The following is a 20,041-nucleotide window of genomic DNA, read 5'->3' on the forward strand; positions in this document are numbered from 1 at the left end:
TAACTGGTTTCTCCTGAAATGCTGTTAATCATTGCTGAGTTCTTAGCTAGTTTATGCTATAGACAGTAGGTCTCCAAAAACTGCAGGTATTAAATTACCATTGATAACTTTCAGTTTGATGACATGGCTTTAGATAGAAGGTAAGTTGTTCCCCTAAGTTAGTGGATAGGTGAATATCCTGAGCCATAAGCAGTGCATAATAACCTGCATAGGTCATTGGAAAATAATTATGTTAGTTAATGAATACTAGGTTAATTAATTACCAATTAATTGCCACAGGTTATAGCTAGCTAGTTGCCCATAGCAGCAGTTAATCAGTTACTAGGAGGAAAGAGCTACATTACAAAAAGGGTTTTTAGCAACATTGGTTATAGGCACCGGATGATTTCTTTATGAAAAGAATTGCTCTTAATGTCAGCAAAGCAATAGCCAAGCCAGATGTGAAAGCTCTTGCAAAGCTGGTATACCAAAGCTGGTATACTGTTCAAACATGTGTGCACCATTAGTGAGGTCTGGCAGCTGACTTACCAGGAACCATTCCTGCAAGAGTTGAGGTTGGGTAGCTGCCTTGTCCAGTTGGGGGAACATGGGGTGGGTAGCCAGGCAAGGTGGTGCTTGCCATATCACGACCTGGAAGGGGAAAGAATCAGGACAGGTGATCAATAGGGATAAGATCTTTCAATATTGATTTGATATCACCTTCTCTCCCAAATGACTAGCAGCTTGATAGCAACTCCTGTGCAGCCTTCTCTTACATAAATGCTGTCCATCCCCTGAAAATTCTGGGTGAAGATTGTGCACTTTTGATCTCACACTGTAAGGGTAGATGTTAAAACTTAGCTTTGTGAGGCTCAAAAGACTTTGTTTTGTTTCATTGTAGATTTTGGATCTGTTTTACTAAATCAAAATGGCCCTGATCTGCACAGAGAATGGCAGCATATTCATTGCCAAAGTAGCTGAGGTCCTGTCTATATGCAGTGGATGCAGTTCCAAAACTGTGGTGATGTTGCTTTAGGGCATGATCAATGTGCAAGGCATTGGAGAGTGATCCAAGAGTTTTCTGTGCCTGTCTCTCTTCTCACCTTTGTCATTCATCTGCTAATGGTTTTAGGCAAGTCACTTCACCTCTCTGTGCTTCTTTTTATGCTGCAAACTCTTTGGTGCAAGGCCACACTTTTAGTATGTTTGCACAGTGCTTAGCATGAGACCAATACTGGTTGGACTCCTTCCAAGTGTTGGTGTACTGTATATAATAATAGGATCATGCAAATTAGTTTGAGTCTCACTTCATTTTTATCACAGGTACAAGTTTTTGTTTGTAATATTTAAAGTTGTAATATCTTTTCACCATCAAAGAAGTAGAGAGGGGTGTGGACTGGGTGTTTGGTTGTAGTTTATTTTTCATCTCTCAGGAAGTGCATCTGGGGGCTTCTTGGTTGATGCCAGAGGCATTTCCTCATTTGGATGGGTTAGCCTGAAAATGGGCCAGCCAGAAGGGCATTTGCTGTTAGTGCTTATTGCATTTAAATGAACGAACATAATCTCAGAAGCTGCTGGGAGTTTCAAGCCAAAACAAAACAAAACAAAAAAAACCCAAACCAAAATAAAAAAGAAGTGCTAAATAAATTAAGATAATCTTTCCCCCGCAGCTGCTGAGAGATTTACAGCTCAACCTCCAACACTGCCTACTGAGATGTCAGCCTGATCCAGGCATCCAAAGCCTTTCACATTTCCTAGGTGAACTGTAGCTCACCAAGAAGTTTGTGCCATTTGTTGTTCCTTTGTTAAATTTTATCTCTCCTGTCTATTCTAACTGAAGGGCAGGAGTCTGATTTGCCTTTAGAAGTGACAGGTTAAGTGTAGCCCATTAACACCACTGGAGTCACTGGAACCTGCTGGGATACACCAATGAAAGAAGAAGAAGAGTTGGTTTAGCTCTAGTAGCAGCAAAATGATAACTGATAAAGCAGGCCCTGGAACAAGCATGAAACTTGGCTGAGAAATCAGAGATAAATAACAGTTATAAGGCAAAGCAAGAACTAAGAGGCACGGAGCTTAACCTGAAGGGAGGAAGTTCCTCTGGCATGAGGTAGGTTAAAACAGTGTCATTGCTTTCATAGGTCTTGACTAAAGATTACTGAGGTGATTTACTCAAGAAGGCAGAATTGCAACTTCATTCTTTCTCCCTCAAGAGGTTCCTGATCAGTGGCTGATGTTCCTAGCTCACCTCCTCTTAGATAATGGTATAGAACTACCAGGCAATGGCTGAGCCATTTTCCAGCCGCTCCCCAATATCGATAAAAATAAATATGTAGTGTCTCAGGGATTTATGTTCTACACTCTTTTACTCATTTATCACCATCATTCCTTTAGTGATTTGTAGCTGTGCATTAAGCTGTATGAATAACACCTACTATATGTAGTTATTTTTTTCTCACATTCTTTTAAGGCAAGAAATTTTCGTGCTTAAAATTCTTGTTCTTTTAGTTTCATTTATTGACTAGCCTGAGATATAACAACAGGTGATGAGTGAGAAAGCAGTGTCACTGAAAAGTTAAAGATAACATTATGTAGCGGCAGGCAAAATTAATTCATTTTGACACTTCCATTCAGTTGGGAACACATATACACTCACTCTGCTACTTTGACGTATGCACATATGCCCTTGTGTTTTTATTCAGACACGAGTGCAAGAGGCTGATGTTCAAAACTGAGCATGGAAAATTTGCTTGGAAGTGATCATCTGTCAAAATCCCAGTCTTGAAAAAGAAGATAACAAGTACTGTATCAGCAGCATCACTAAGAGTCCCACAGGGAGGCTCTTAAAATGCTGTTATATGTAAGCAGGCCCCTTCCATTACCTCTTCTCATTACAAACAGGTAGACAGGATTATTAAATTCTTGTACTCCAAGGCTGTGGCAAAGCTAACTCATAACATGCTTCCAACTCCAGCCATTCTCCCTCCTCCAAGAGCCTTCTGAGTGAGAAACAGCATCTGAATCATTGTGACATTGTTTGAGCTTTTGAACACTTTGCCCCATGTCTAATTCCCTATAAAGGTCCTAAGGCAGGTCCCTCTCCTGAAACACAGTGCCTTCTAGGTTAGAAGTTGGTCATATATGACAGCATCCCCAAAGATCTGTATTGTTGGAGAGAGTCTGTCAGGAGACTTCTTGGCTTAGGAAGTGCCCAGAACTCAGGGGCTCTTACTGGCTGCAGTAAGGTTGGACCAAGGCAATGTTATGAACACAAATCTTCTCTGATGTTACCTTCTGTTTTCCTACATGGAGGTTTAGAAATGGAAATCTCACATGACAATACAAAGGAAGGATGTTAGGTCAAAAGAGAAAAATAATAAACGAACATGAAGGAGGTAGAGGTAAGATGTTTCTTGAGTATTAGGAACTGTGGTCTGCACTAAGACTTGTCTGTTCTGTAAAAGCCCAGATTACATCCTTTGAAAAGTGGTCAGTGGTCACCTCAGATAATACCCCCTATTTCATCCAAGTTACCCTTGAACTTCTACAGCAATGTTGCTTCAGTCACCTTGGTCAGGAGTTTTCCTTAGTATCTACCTGAAACTTGTCCTTCCTCCTCATCCTCCCCTCCCACCTGCTGCTCATAGGTGCTGCCATCTTCTGCAACCTATTTCTTCACTTCTACTCTTGCCTTAAAGGCCACCTATGTCAGGTCTGTATTTTTTGACTGTAAAACATTATAGTCTCTCACACACCCTTCCTGCTCTTGACATTCATACATGATGCTGGGTTTCTTAACTACTTGGTCTGCTGTGTGAAGGCACCAGCTCACACTGACATTCCCAAAGCAGGTGACTCAAATACTGCCCACAGCATAGCTGTGGCAGTGCTCACCAACTGCCTATGTGTTGATCTGACTTAGTAGCTACAACCTGTGCTGAACAACCCAGGCAGGACTAGAGCTGGCTAGGATCTTCAAGCTGCTATCATCTCCATTAGGCTAGCACACAGTACCTTTGCTGGGCCTACAGTACACAAGGACATTATGGCTATTGAGGAAACACAGGATTATGCTGTACAAGTGCTTCTATGCTGAGTCTCAGACCCATCCAGCTGGGACACCCAGTCACTTCTAAGTAGTTACAGCTTCTTTTCCCATTTTATTCTAAAAAATGAAGGATAGGCATGGAATCTTACTGTGACTTCATGCAGCTGAGAACATATGCTGCATATGCAGACCTGGAACGTGGTTGCTCTGGTTCCCACTTGCACTCAAAGAGCTTGCAGCATTTACTGGCCTCCCCGTCAGACGAAACTGAACCCTTTTCCTAGAGCATCCCCACTCAGTTTGTGGCCAAGGCCGGTTACCTGCTATCAGAGGCTGGCTGCTGGACTGCCCAAAGTGGGCACCATGATGAAGGAAGGCACTGTAGCAGGGCGTGGACGCATCGTCTGAAAGGGCCATGTGGAAGGGCTGAAGATCAGCCTGCCCAGAGCCGACCGGCGTGGTGGGGGTGAAAGGGGTGAGAGAGGCTCCATGAGGCTCTTGCTTTATACTGAGGGGAGAGGAGAGGTTTTCTGTGGTAGGGTAGGGGATGGACACAGACAGACAAAGGGAACAGGGGAAGGAAGAGGAGGGTGGGGAAGGGAGGAGAGGAAGAACAAAATGGGTAAATGAAAATGGAGTGGTTAAAATCTACAGGGAAATTAATTTTAAAACAAAAACAAAAATAAAAAGGTTAGGAGTAGATCAGAGGAGCCAGTGCTGAGACAACAGCAGTAAATGCACCTGGGGGCTAGGCTCAGACTGCAGGGATGCCTCTGCAGGGGCAGCAGGAGATGAGGGGAATGGAGTGCCGTGGCAGATGGGAGGGATGAGATGCAGGAAAAGGAGAGGTGAGAGAGGGAACATGCAGGAGGACAGGAAAAAGCATAGGGTTGGGAAGAAGAATGCTCTGAAGCTTTTGTGCTCCCTTTCCTGTTGCTTTCTCTTGCTGGCTGAGGGCACATGAAGATGCTACATTTACACAGTTTGGCTCAAGGAATTATACCACTTTTTCTCTTCAAACTCAAGGTAACCTTCCCCAGAAGAGCAGCGCTGTTATGAGTACCTATTAAACAGGTTGCTGAGTGTAATTGTCAAAGCTTCTCAAGCCAAATTTTATAAAGGCTTTGACAAAAATGGTGTAACTGGAGTTTGGGGTGGTTAAAATAAAAATGGGACTGTGCAATTAATAGGTAGATAGATAGATCAATTAATTGATCTTGTTCACAGTGGCACACTTTGGAGATTTAACCAACTGATTGGTTGCAGAGTATAAGTTTGCCAGATAGATACCTTGACAGAGAGACATAATGGAGGAGACAAAATGTAGGGGACTTATAAAAGGTCTAATTTTCATTGTTGTTTATATTGGACTTCCATTTCTGATGTGCAGATTTGCATAGGCACAATAGATACAGCTTTGTAACTGCTCCTAACTCAGCTGCTGAGTAGGAGGTTTGGGAATTGGAGAACTCTGTGACCTAAAGCATAAGTACTCCAGAACACTCACTGTTTTTGGGACAGCAACAGTAGAATGCTGTATTTGAATACCTGAAAGCAAAGCATGGATGATGTGATCAGATCCTATCCAAATCATCTAGCAAACCATCCATCCTCAGGGAAACAAATTAATGCCAATAAATGAAAGCCATCTCTTTGCTGTGATGGCAAGTGTTGCCAATGGCCTATGAAATAAGTTAGTTCTGGTGGTTTTGGTTTATACAGAGAAATACAAATGTGACATATAATTAGGTCATAAATCTGACTTCATTAATGTAGAACTGGCTTAATTAACTCTAGGCATTTTATTGAGAGGCTGTACTGCTCACCTAGACAATAAAGGACTGGGCAGTTTCTATCTGTGAATTCTGTTTATCCTGAGATATTTGTTTCCTGAAGGTTTGCTACCTGGTGAAAATGATAGTTTGCCATCTGTGTTCTGCTCCAAGTACTTCTGACCTGGATGGCCAGTAAAGGTTTCTGATCACCAAGACTCCTTTGCAGCAAGGACATATGTTCATGTTTCAGTCTATTGGGAAGGATCAGTCCTGGCCAAAAGGTGTATGGTTCCTCTTCATTTAGTTTACTTATGTGATGTCTCTGGTATGCTAAGTGAGGATTGTAATTTCTTTTCCTTTTTTGCTAGGAAGCTCTGTTTGGCAGGGACCTTTTGTGGAGGATATGCAGAACAGAAGCTGGAGTATCTGGATTTTATTGTACAGTTAATTAAAGTCACCAGAGTAGGCAGCACATCAGTGTGCAGCTTCTGCTTTTTACAACTATACACTGTCCTACAAGTGTACTAGCGAACTTTCATATGCCAGTGCCAGTCTCTGTAGATGGAGAAGCTCCAAACCTATTTTTCTTCTGCATCCTCTGTCATCAGATGGCAAGGAGTTCACAGATTTACCTTCAGAGCAGACAGGCAGAGTTACCACCAGCCTTCTGGGAGTGCTTGAAGCCTTTATCCAAATAATGTTGATACAAGATAATTTGGATGAATAGATCTATCTGCAAGCAGAGGGCCAAAAGTTCCTCTGGCTTTCACAGGCTGCAAGTGAAGTGATATTTTTCAAGGAAGCCATTTGACAGTGATACGTAAATAAACTAGGGACACTTTGGTCCTGGGCATTTTCCAGACTACTTTTCCAGCTCTCTGTATTATACAAAACACAGCAGGTGTGGGGAGCTGCTAGGAAGGAAAGGACAGAGAAGAAGGTGGACACAGGAAGCGTGGGTGGGCAGAAGCAAGAGGTGCTATGGGCAGAGGTTAATCCTGTTTGCACAGCCCCCAGGCACATTGGGTTTCCTAGTCCCTCCCCTGCTTTATTTCTCTTTTAAAGCATGGAATTTTCAGCGATAATCCTTCCTAAACCGCAGCATTTTTCAGGCGCTCTGTGTAAGTGAAACCATAATCTCTGGTAAAACAGACCGCTTAAGCTGCTGTAGCATTAGGCCAATCTGATCCAGCCCCTGGATTTCCGCTCTGCCCAGCCACCACAGAGAGGATTTCAGCCTGAAAGACTGTGTAAAGCCCTTGCAATGGGAACAACAGTGCTGGGCCTTGCCTTGCAAATCTGAGAAGAGTTAAGGGACCAGGAGCTATTTGTCCTGGTGTTGTGAGGCTGTTAAAACGCCTGTCAGACTCACAGTGGAGATGAGCCCAGCCCTCTCTTGAACACATCAAGGCTTATGAAGAAAAATTCCTCGCACCTTCCAGAGTCAGCACCACTTACTCAGTGTGGGGGGATAAAGGAGCCAACAGTAACATGGCAAAGAGACCTGGACGCAATAATGCTAAACGCTTTTCTCTCTAAGAGTAGTGGAGAGGAGGAGAGTATAAGGTCAGACAGCGAATGATTGCACAACCAAAACTCAGACTTTTATGTGTCTATTTATCTATCTGTCTATCTGTCCCTATACACCCTGCAAGTGCACAGACATAACTTATATCCCATGTATCTTTACTGATGGATGGTATTTACCTTTTTTTACTCCTTTGTTGTCCAACTCTCCCCTGACTAAAAGCACCTGAATTCTGTCTCTGATATAGCTCCTGCCACTGCTATGCTGGAATAATTGCCCCAGCAGTGAATTATAGCTCCAAAGTGTGTCAGTGTAGACGAGATCAATTGATTGATCTATCTATCCACCTGTGAATGGCACAGTCCCATTTTTCATTTTAACCACCTCAAACTTCAGCTGCACCTTTTTTGTTTTCACTTTTGATTTTCTCCATTCTGTAATTCTTTTTTATTTGTGATGGAGAACTTGCCCCTTCTATCCTAAGTCCCACTACTGCCAGCAAGCTGTGGAATAGTGCCATACTGGCTTGTCTGTGTCTTGCTGGGAGCATTCCTCAGTAAGGTTGTATCAGCAAACCCCAACGTATCTGTCTTGCTCCTAAGTCTGGAATCGAATAGGGGGGTGGAATGAGTTTGCAACCTCTTTCCGAAGCAGCAGTAATCTATTCCTGACCCAATCTCCTTTCTTCTTCTAAAAGACAAACAATATCCTTGTTTGTAAGTGACCTCCCCCCAAAAAAAGAATCTCTCACTGTCCTGATGGGGGAAATTTGAAAGAGTCAGCAGGGTGGGGACATGGCTGGAAACATATGAGAGAACCACGTTTTATGCATCTCCTACTCCTCTCTTTCTGACTGTACTTGCTGAGTTATGGCTGTTTTTCTTCCTTTCTAACCCTCTCCTCTGTTATTCTGGCTGAGAGTGAGAACTGGTGATCCCTGGCCTAAATTCCCCCTGCAAATGAAGGGATTTTGGCCAGACAGGGTGAGAGGAAGATTCACAGCTTTGAGTTCCTACAGAGACTCATGCTTTCTCTTTTATCATGCTCTCTCCTGCTGAAGGGAAGGGAAGCAGAGAGGGTTGCAGGACTAGATAAACTGCTTGTTTTTCATTGCTGGCTTCCTGGAGGATAAGCTACCTGCATCCAGTGCTCCTTTTCTTTACAGTAAACGAAGAATACCAAGATGGCATATCCATGCATAAGGGATGGCTTGTACACACCCACTCAACACTGTTCACCATCTGGACAGCATTTCCCATTCTTCATCTTTTCCTGAGGTCTCTACCAAATATTTGTATGACCCCAGTTCCCCACCCTTTAGAACACATATCCTTACAGCATCGCTTAGGGATCACTGTTTTATCTATGAGGAACTGAGCCCAGAAAAGACATACCTAAGTTCGTGTATGAACCCTGTGCCAAAGCTGAATCTTATCTCAGGAGTTTTGGATCCTATGCTTGTACCCACCATTGAAACATCTTTTTAATCTCTATTCCTTCAAAAAGTTTTGTTGTGGCAAATAGAATGGCACTGAGTCCTCAGAACTCATGGACCAGTGAATTTACACTATAGGCAGTGGAGTCACATCATTTTATCCCATGTGGGAATCTTGCCTCAAATTCCAGAAGCCATACAAAAGACCAAACTGGACTGACATAGCATATTGTTGAAGTACATGTTTAAAGAAACAACCTTGGATTGCTTTCCCCCAGGAGTCAACACTGTTGTGACATCACATCACACGTCAAGTTTTGAATTCTATTTGCCCTATTTTTTTCATAAAACTGGATTTTATAAAACTGTGTCTGATCTGATTAACTGCTGCTCTCAGAGTAAACTGACCTGCTAACTCTGTATGTTACTTTCAAGAGAAAATTCTTATGGTCTTCATACAGACTAAAACACAGAGCTTCCAGTAGACCTGTGATCTGGACTTACTCTTTGAAACTGTTTGAGTACTGTGAGTACTGGTTAACCACTGGAGAACTCCACTGAAGTCAATTTTGTTTGGCTCTAAGTACATTTGTTTGCAGATGGAGCAGATGAAGTGTCCTAGTTTGAGAAGATATGCTTTAAAGACTTGGGCACAGGGGGGAAAGTTGTGCAACTTGTGCACTTGGCAAACAGAGAAGTTCAGTGAATTTTATATTGTTGTCTCATTTCCTGAGTCCCAGCCCACCAGATTTGGCCATTTCTCCCTGCCTTGAAGTGTAGCATATGCTTGTTCCTGGGGGGGTTGGGACTTGAATATTACCTCTTAAACCGGATGTTTTTGAAATATAGGCTGGGAAATGCAATTAGAACACGTTAGTTTTTCACATAGTCCTCATTATAGGTAACTCCAAGGTTTCATCATAATGATATTTTACTAACCATAGGATAGAATAGATGTTCCTGGGTAGCCTGCAGCAATCCTGAACTTAAAAAGATGGGCCAAAGATTGCCGTAAGCTTTCCATTTCTCTGAAAGACTGCAGTGGGTAATTTCAACTGTACAAACAGTGGGCCTGATTAAATCCAGTACAGCTGATGGAGATCAAAATTATTAACATCTGCTGACAGGTGTTGCTTAACACAGATATAAAGCACAGTCTTTGCTGTCAGTGGGCAAATATCTACATCATAAAAAATTTTATCAAAGCCATACTCATTGGATCCTTCATTTAGCCCCAGAAGAAAAGGCAAAACCTGAATTGTTGGGAAGACAATATAATTATTTTCTCTTTAAAAAAGTCCCCTTTTGTCCAGCAGCATAGAGTGTGGCAATGCTGTCCTCTTGCTGAAGAAGACTGGGCTGGCAATGCCCATTCACTGCTATTGTCATTATATGACATTATTGTCATTCACTGCTATTGTTCACTTAAATGCTAATTTAAGGAAGGCAAAGATATTATTTCTTTTGGGCCCATTCATTTCTGGGTTTCTCAGTTCAATATGCCTTTCAAGCCCCCAAGCTGCCTTCTTCAGCATCGTAAAGTTATTGTCAGTGAAACTTACATTGAATGCATGGAAATAGTTTATGTGATTCCTTTCCCCGCCTGCTATTCCTGTCTGTTCCAGGAATCATTCATCTGACTATCTATCACTCTCAGCCATTTGGTCCTGGAGAAGAATAGTAACACCTTTTGCCTTTCCAAATTCCTGTTGACTAGATAAGATATTATCTCTTCTTGAGGAGGGGATTCAGTTGATTAAATTTGGAGGTCCTGTGGACTTCTGCTTTTGCCAATTTCTCACCTTAAATATGAGAGGCTTGTTCACAGAAAATACCTCCTTCGTTTTGGTGAGGCAGGATAGTAACAGCCTTGTAACAGCTACATGAATGACTATCATCTTCCACTTTCAGGGCATTGAGGCATCCAGAGGTGTGCCCAACAGGCTGTTTGACTGCTGTGACTGCAGCCGTGGTGCTGTGCCACAGAGTGCGGGTCTGCATCTATAGGATCTGCCATCACTGAAGCCAATTTGGGGTCCCTAGCCATTTGCTAAAGAGGTTTTCTTAAGTCAGCTCAGTCAAGCCCTGACCAGGGCCATTGCTCACTGGTGTCAGAGGCTAAAGTAGACTGGAGCAAGAAAGGAAATTTTCCCCAGTACAAACAAAGAAAAGGGGAGGAAATGCTCCCCCTCTCAGCATAATGATATAAGTGCAACTGAATGTAACAGTCAATTTAAGTCATGCTTTAAAACAGCAAGCTGGATCAGCTTGTTTCACATCTCCACTATGAGGCTGTTTTCTAAAAGGTTTAATTTTATGGGTGGTAACATATTTTGACAAATACAAAATTTACACTAAACATGGTTATTTCAGTTTCTGCTGAGTAGATGGACTGCATGATGTGCACATTTATTTAAGCAATTATGTTGTTTAATATAATTTGTCTTCACATATTATTATATGGAAAATAGTGAATGATGAGTCCATATTATTATTCTATTAGATTATTAACTTTTTACTTGTGATCTGTGTCAAGTTATATTTGGATGGAAATTAGAATTAAATTAAAAACAGTATTTGTAATTATTCATGCTAATTAAATAAAATGACCACAAGTTCCCTGACTTCCTAAATATACTAGAACAGAAAAAGCAAGCTTTTCTAAGCAGGTTTTGCATTAGAAATTACATATTAAATGAAGGAAAGGACAGATATAAGGAGGAATTTGAACTGATTGCAGAACCTTATTTTAAAACGAATAGATCTCATCCTTTCACACCAACCTTAATTCACTCAGCCTTAATTCACTTAGTTTGAGGAAAACAAATATTGCTGCTTTTTCAAATCCTAATTTGTTTCTTAGTTTTGAATGACCAGGTTATTGAACAGAACAAAATTCTCTTCAGTCACTCACTAATCTCTAAGGAAGGAAATATCTTCACCTCGAAGGAGGCTAAAGTTTTCAAAGGATTGTTTATCATTTCAGAAAAATTTTGGATCCAGGTGTCTAGCCAGTGATTTCTCCATGCTTAGCATCACAGCTTTCTTGAAAACTTTCATAGAAATCAGGTGCTGTTTAAGTACTGGTTTTTTATGTTTTTCAGACATAACAAGTAGCCTTTATGTCAGTAATTCCAGGGGTTTTTTGCATACATTAATATACGAATTAAAAAAATTAAACTGAAAAAAAGTCTGAACCCGTGCCAGAGAGGAGAGGTCTGGAGGAAAGGGAAATTGATGAGGTTTATGCTTTTTTGGTGCCTTTGTTTGACACATTGTGAGTTGTTGCCAGGATTTCTCACCCTAGATGATACTTGTTGTTTTAGGGAAATATTTATTTCCCAGAGAGAAGGAAACATTTTCTATATAGGACGTGATAGCTGCTTTGGTGTGTGGTGATGACTTTAAAGTTCTCTATTCCTGTTAATAGGTGCTAACTGTAGAACAGAAGCACTCATAAGCCTCCTCAGAGGAAGAGAATGGGACACATACTTCCACTTCAGTCAACAGTAGAAATTCCTGAAGTGGTTTTTTTTTCCATCTTATCTTCTACCTTTTCTTTGTAGATCTCACAGATTGTAGTGGGCTTGCAAACAAGGTCTATTTAGTAAAAACTGCTGGGATTCAACTGTAAGGGAAATTTTTCTTCACCTTTGCTGTCATTTTACATTCCATTTAGAAGGTAAATCCATCCCTTTAGTAGTCTTTTAATGAGCAAGTTTCAAGCCATACATGAAAAGTCCATTGTGCTTTATTTGCCATAGTGCCATGTCTCTGTTGGGTAACTCCTGGGCTAGATAATTGAGTTGGAAAGGTCTCTGTTCCCAAACTATTAATCTAAGTCCCCAGAACTCAAAACCTGGTTTGAATACACCCCATTTCTTTCATGCATGACTATTCCAGAAGCTGTGACTTCTGATGGTGCTTAAAGAAGTATCTAATTGTTCTCTTCTTGATTCAAGGCTTGTGTGAACACTTTGTGCAATTCCTCCTGTCTTGAGGTTCTCCTCTGCTTACCTCTTGGCTGTTAGCTACCAAGTACCTTCCAAACTCAAAGGTCTGTGGAAACTGGTGAATAAAAGAAAGCTATTGAGGTTTTCTGTGTTTACTTAGTCCTATACAGATTTATACTCATCTGCCTGGACTGTTTGCCTTCAATAGAAATAACTGAAGTAGAACAACTCTGAACAACAGAATTCTTGTAATGCTGTTCAACTGCATGTACTCTCCTTATCTTGGTATTTTCAAGCTTGGATCTTTGCTTCTGATTGGTGTCCAAAGATACTGTCCAAGAAACTGTCAGGGATCTATGCCAAGCCAGCTATGAGGGCCATGCAACAACAAGGCAAGATATAGCTGGCCCGCTGTCTGTGCGTGCGGAAAGAGGAGGTGTTATAGTCAGGCAGCTCTGAAGAGCTTTCTCTCTCTGAGTCTTCATAAAAAAGTTGAAAATTTCTGCATTGTCTGTTCCGTATGAAGGACAGCAGGAGCATGTTTCCTAGCCTAGTGTCCAGCTAGTCCCTAAGTGTCAACTCATTAATGGAAATTCTTTGCACATACTTAATGGGGAGAAATAAGGGTGACCTGTTTTCTCCATAGTAAAACAATGTTTTTGTTTACTTGCTTTAGGAGATGTGAGTAATAAATGGGGCATCTAAGATGTGTTAGTAGAATAATTGTCTGAAAGGGAGTGTTTGATATTGACAGTACTAGACAAGGCCGTGCTGTATAAAACGATGGTGCTAAGCTGTGTCTTTGAATAGATGCCCAGGACTTTGGGGAAAGCCTTCTGGTGGCTGCCTGTTTTGCAGCATTTCTAGGTCTTCAATTCCAGGAAGCCCACAGACAGATAAAGGGACTTGAGTAACACTGTTCCTTATCTATCTCATTACATTTCAAGATTTTAGGCAGCTACATATTGTTGAGGTTTTGATGGCTTTTGGAGGGCTGTATTCTCAGAATGGTGTGAGCTGAGACAGCTTGCTGAGAAAAGCTAGTCATGAGACAGAGAGAAGGACTTTCTCTGAAGTCTTCAGGAAGGACAAGAATCCAGTGCTGTACAGCTTTAGTTTGGAAAGACCTGGTGATACTTTTTTTTCTGTCTGGGAAGACTGAGATGGGGAGACTTTCTTGTAGAGTGAAGCTAAATCTTACATCGTGAAGTGACTGCACACAGAGCACCCTAAATGGATAGATTCGTTTTGTATTTGTTACAGGTATCACCTGAAAGAGCAAAGAGGCATTTCAAAGATGACACCATAGCAGCAAAACAGGCAGCCAGCAATTCAGTATCCACTATTACTCCAACATCCCTTCTTGGGAGCAGGACCTGGTTGATACCAAAGAAATCTGTATGCTGTCAGCCACTTCTTTAATTTCCTAGCTAGGGTAGACCAGGAGGCAGCACTGAGTTCCTCACCTCTCTGGTTCTTCCCAAAAGCATTGTCCAGCCCCATAGCAAACATATAATGAATCATTCATCTTTAATAGATTATGCAAATTGAGAACATCCAATCAATGAAGATCAATATCTGCAACCATTTAATTGCCAGCAAAAACATTTTAAGAATGAGCATTATCTGAAGTCCTTTCTTGGGTAATGGCACCATTAATCCAAACATTGGATCCTGGCCTAAGCGTAGAGGAAAAACTCTCTGCCCCTCTTCCCCTGATGCCTTAGAGGGTGTCGAGGGGCTTTTTTTTCCCTTTTCATTTCCAGTTTCTGAGTTTCTCCATCATTACCACCAGTGAACAGCTCCCAGTGCTAAAAGTTCTGCTTTTGTTACTCTGCACTGATTGAAATGTCGCATACAGATTGAGATGTTAGTGCTAAGTTGCCACCTGGGAATGTCAAGCTGGGTCTGAAACGAACTTTCTCACTTTTGGATCCAGATGGATCAGATGGGGATGTTCTTGAGCTGAGCTGGGAGTGTGGCAGGGAACAGAGTGAGAATGGCACAGGGTGGGGGGGACATGAAGATATTTTTTTGCCTTAGCCTATAGTCTCTTCTGGGAGGCCAAATCTATCTCCTTCTGTGCCCATGTGAGAGTAATGTCCAAAGCTTGTGTAGTGTTCCCAGCCTTCTAGAAGCCTGCTCTCACATTAACAGGCTGGAATGAACCATCTTCACTTAGGAAGAAGGACTAAAAGGAATTATTTTAATGGCCCCTTTGAATCTTAGGCTCTGATTGTAGACCTTTACATCCAGCTGTGGGGATCTGCCTTGCTCTCCTACTGGCTTTGCCCCCCAAACCAGGAAAATATTTCCTGTAAGAGATGTAGGTCTGCTAAACAATAGATGAGCACCAGCTGAGTTTTGCCTTGCATATGCAAATAAAAAGAAAGGTAGAACAATTTTGCCACAGCTAAACCATTTTTTTTCCAGTTGGCTAAGAAACAGCACGGCTACAAGGATTCTGAATTGAGCCTGATAGCAGTAAAAGCCATGAAAAAAGTCAGGGGATGTCACGCTTTCTAGATGTTCCCTAAATAATGTAGTTCATCTCCCCATGTTCTCCACATCATTTTGTAGAACTCACACTGGATAGCCTCTGTATTTGAGTTAACCGTTACTATTCCTGCCTGATGCCAAAGTTCTTCATAGCCAAAAGTTGCATGCAACAACATGCCTTTGCTCTGTGTTTGCTGAACAAGCTATGACTTCCTGCCTCAGCCATGAGCTGCTGCTTTGACAGCAAGGGCTATTAGCTGGGGCTTTTGCAAGAAAAAGTTGAGATACAAACACCAGTGCTCTTGATTCTGTGCTATTAGAGGACAACTTTTTGGCCAAGAGACAACAGCTTCTCCCCTTGCTAACAGGATTTAGACCTCTTTGTCATGCGTTGTTTCTCAACTTAACGCCATGAGGTTTTTAGATTGGCCACAGCATTTGTAGAGAAAGAGAGATATACCAATCAGGGGCAAGTCACTCAAGCCTTGCCAGCTGCTTTAGCTACCCAAGAGGAGATGTGCAAATCTGTGGTAGCTGTGTGAGCAGCAAGCACTGGCAACTAAAGCCAGAGAAGAAGTGCTGTATGAATTAAGCACCGTATGAATAAAGGCACCAGAATACCTCCTTACAGCTCTAGACGTACACAGGGCAGGCAGTCTAACACTAACATCATGACAGCATGTGTGTGCCTTGTGGCCCCAGGACAACCCTGTGCTGCTCAGGTTCTGCATGTGCCACCAGCAAAGAGGAAGTTTCAGTGAAGCATCTGCTGTAGAGATTCCTTACTGTTTCTGTGCATCCTGATTCCTCTGCTGTCATGCGCTTACACACAGTTTCTACTCTCCCAGACACACCTGACTTTAATGTGCCCACACATGAGGGAAAGCTGTGCACAAATTATTTTTGCTAGCTTTCATTAGAGACTCACGGGCTTAAGGAAGAGGGAGTTTAGCAGTCACAGTTCAGCAGACCTCAGTATTTAATTTGCAAATGCCCCTTCCAAATGCCAGGGCTGAATAGAACTTATACTATTATTTCTCCCCAAGAAAACCAAGTGCAGATCATGGATAATCCATGACCCTGTTGTTCTCAGAACATAAGAAAAAAATCACAGTGCATATTTGGACATATCTGTCCTCCACCAGCATCCAACCCTAAGTCCCATCTGGGCACACAAGTTCCCGATTCACATCTGGGTTTTCCTGTCTTTGAGTCACACCTGGACACATCTAGGTGTACCCAAAACTGCCAATACTCTGAATTTCAAGCTTCTCTTGAGCCCTTATGTTCTCCACAGTCTTTCTGTCTCTTTCCATGTTTGCCACAGAGGGATATCTTGCATTAGCAGAAAAAGCAGAAGCTAATGGTGATGAGGGAAATAAATAAAAAGCTTGGTTCTGCTGTTTGGTCAGGCAGCTTACCGGTCACCACAGGGTACGTCTGGGGTCCTGACACATTTGTCCCCAGGTCTGGGTTAGCAGAGGTGGATAGACTTGATTTGACTTCATCGAGACCAGGGGTCAGAGCTGGGAGGGAGTACTCATTACCCTGGGGAAGAGAGGAGAAAGACAGCTCGCTATTGATGCGACGGGAGAAAGGGAAGGGTGTACAGATGGGGGGGAGGAAGAGGAGAGATGCAAACCCCTGCACAGATGGAAGAGGAGGAGGAGGAGGAAACTGAGAAGATAAAGTGACAAGAGGGTTGTGGGGGGTTCCTAGGATGAACTATCCCACCCACCTGCGTGACACTGTGAAGAGGAAGAGGGGTGAGGGATCTGACCTGTTTTCTGTGATATGGCTGAGCCTTCGTTCAGAGCTGTGGGGATGGCTGTCTGTGCCAGCCCAGGGGAAAAGAAAGGGGGAATCCTCATCCCCTCCTCTTGGCTGAGTGGAGGTGGGAGATGTTTGCCCTGGTGACAAAGACAGCTGGGGCATAGGACTGCAATGACATGACTAGGACAGGCAGGCTGTAGGAAACAGCCACTGTTGGCCCACTGTCGCCAGGGTCTCTGCTTGAGTCATCTGCCTCCCCTCCACTGCTACCTCTGTCCTAGCTTTTTAAAAACAAAGAAGCCTCATCCCCTGCCTCTGTCACTCTGTGCATTGGGGTATGAAATTGGGGAGGGGGGAGCCACATGGCTAACAGAAGGGTGGGAGGGGGAGAGCCATTGAATCTGAAAGGGTGTCCTGTCCGAAAGGCTCTGGTAATTGCCTTTTTATTGTGGCAGCCTCCAGACCAGACGCGGGAGCTGGAGAAACCGGGAAGGCTACAAAACAGCAGGAAAAGTTGCTCTGATTAATATTACGTTAAATTAAAACTGATTTTCTGCTCTTTCTCCTCTGTTTTTTTCCATGCACTTCCCCAACCCCCTCCTCACATCTCCCCCTCCTCCAGTGGGCTCCCCGCATGCTGCCCCCTCCCCACCCCTGTCCCTGCTTGGCTAGGACTGCCTAGTCATTTCCAATTCCTTCTTGTATTGATCTTCCTGTAGAAATCAGTTTTGTAATTAGCTGCAAATTAGGCCTTCTACTGGGGGTGAGCCTGCCCCCTGATTTATCACCAGAGTAATTCGCTGTGATCGGAGAGAAATTAAAATGAACTCAATTAGGCTTCGGATTTGCTTTATGGGCCCTGCTCAGAGTTTCAGGGGGAAAAATGACTGTGCTGGTGCTTAATAGTCTAATGAAAGTAAATAAAGGTTATTCATTGTAATAAACCCAGGGACTCTGGGATGAAGGGAGTCCACAGCCAGCCTCTCCTTCTCTTCCTTTGTTGGTTTATGGCTTGGGGCGGTTTAAAAAGACTTTTGATTTTCATTTTATTAAGACAAACAGCTTTTGGGATAAAAGGCCAGGAGAGCGGGGGAGTAAAGAAAAGGTGGGCAGAGCTGCAGAAGTGTGGAAAACTAGGTTGGAGATGGGAGTCAAGTCTCAGCTTTGGGCCATGAAGGAAAATGATCCATTAAAACCCAACCCTGTGGCTCACTGGTCACTGATGTCACCTAAGAGTGCCGGAGTTTCTGTGCAGTGCTGTGTGCCACTGAACATGCGTGGTGGTGTAGGCATGTTCATGGCAAGAACATGGATGCATAACTGCAGGTGTGAGTGCAGAGGGAAAAGCAGATATGGGGATTTAGGGACAGCATAGTGTGAGTGTAGAGAGGAGGTAGAGCTCATGTACACATGAGCATCAGCACAGTGATATAGTTACAACTAGAAAGTGCTGTAAAATGTAAATGTGGTGTATGTGCAATAATAGGTCAGTGTCAGAACATGGGGTGGAGAGGGGGAGAGGGATTTTGGTGAAGGAATGTCCCTACCATCATTCTATCAGTGCCTGTGGTTTCCCATTACCAGGCCAGGCCCTCACCTGCTCAGATTTGATGTGCTCTGATGTTTGAAAGACGTCAGGGTAAGAAGGACGCTCAAAAACTCGATCTAAAGCTTCCAGCTGCTGCTGGGTGAAAGTGTCGCCACGAAGGTGCTTCCGCAAACTGTCCACGCTGCTCTGGGAATCTCCATTGGGAACTGAGCCCTCGGATACATCTGCAGGGCACAGACAGAGAAAACAGGGAGTTAGCACCACCCTGGCTTGGATTGGCAAGGGATGCAGGGCAAGGACAGAGTGGGGAAGAGTGAGGCCCTCTGCTTCCACCCAGGTAGCTGTGCCACTCCCGAGGGAAGGGGAAGCTGCAGGGACCCAAGGGAGCCCCCTCTTCTCTGCTGGAGTGGCTAGGCTGTTCCTGTGGGCTCTGTGGGACTCTCCTGCCCGGAATGAGTGAGGCTGTGGAGAATGGTGCTTGGCTCAGAGATGAGTTTCGGTTCCGCTGATTTGCAGTGTTAAAAATTGCCAAATCTCCATTGCTGAGCATAAAATGGGAGCAAAGCGCAGCGATTAGCACTGCTAGAAGACTGGTGGAGGGGCAGTTCATAGAGAAACCAGAGTGCTGAGGATGGACTGTACTGGAGAGGACTGAGGAAGCCTGCAATGTTAAAAAGGCTCTCTTACAGCTTGAAGGGAAGTCAGTCTCTGTTGTAGCTCCCCAGTCCCATGAACAGCTATCAGTGTTATAATTTCCTTCTCATCTGATCATACCCCAGATGAGTCTTTCATCCCCTTCAGATAATAGGAACAATCCTGCTTCTGATTCCATGTTTCCCCAGAGACAAATCTCTCCCTGTGGGGCAACTGTCCTATCTAACATACACTGGTTTCTGTCCACTTGCCTACATGTAGCTCGTGATTTATCTTAACCCATATATCTGCTATAAAACTCCCTCCAAAATGAGATGAATCTTTGTCAGTCCTCCTTCTTAGCCAAAATGTATTACAAAACCTAGTCCTACTCAGTGGGAATCAGCCTTCCTTTTACTAGGAAAATAGCCATTTTGGCAGAAGCTTTCCCAGAACTGCATTTCTGCCCCTACAACAGCCCTCTGACACAGTCCAGTCTCACTGCAGTGCCTCCTGCCACATTCCAGGGTGTCTCTATTTCTGTTGTGCCATCCCACATCTCTTACAGCCTACTCATCCCCTTTGAGGTGAGTCCATTATAAATGCCCTGCCCCATCCAAAGTGAGTCTTTTCCTGTGATAAACCATCTGATCACCTACCTGGTTTTGTGGTTTTTCTTCTTCCCTGTTATCCCCCAACTCAAATGAGGTGCATTTATCTCAGTTATAACCCCTTTTTATCTCAAGTGAGTGAGTCTCTTGCTATTAGCATCTGTCACATCCAAGGTGAGTCTGTCTGTTATAACCTCCTGTCCCAGCTGAAGTGAATCTTCCTCTGTCATAATCCCTCATCTCATCTGAGGCAAGTCT

At 43.2% G+C, this 20,041-nt stretch overlaps 1 protein-coding gene across 1 annotated transcript in view; it reads right to left on the bottom strand.

The window, feature by feature from the left end:
- The window catches only part of PAX2 (paired box 2), a 55,550-nt gene that overhangs the window by 11,525 nt on the left and 23,984 nt on the right, over positions 1-20,041 (bottom strand). The window contains exons 4-6 of the mRNA XM_018068861.3: positions 18,588-18,763; positions 16,639-16,765; positions 529-630 (exon numbers count right to left, since the gene is read on the bottom strand). Of these exons, the coding sequence (XP_017924350.1) occupies positions 529-630; positions 16,639-16,765; positions 18,588-18,763 (405 nt within the window). The remainder of the gene's footprint in view (positions 1-528; positions 631-16,638; positions 16,766-18,587; positions 18,764-20,041) is intronic.

Source organism: Manacus vitellinus, unplaced genomic scaffold, assembly GCF_001715985.3.
Source record: "Manacus vitellinus isolate BGI_N305 unplaced genomic scaffold, ASM171598v3 scaffold_15_pilon, whole genome shotgun sequence".
Classification (NCBI taxonomy): Eukaryota; Metazoa; Chordata; class Aves; order Passeriformes; family Pipridae; genus Manacus; species Manacus vitellinus.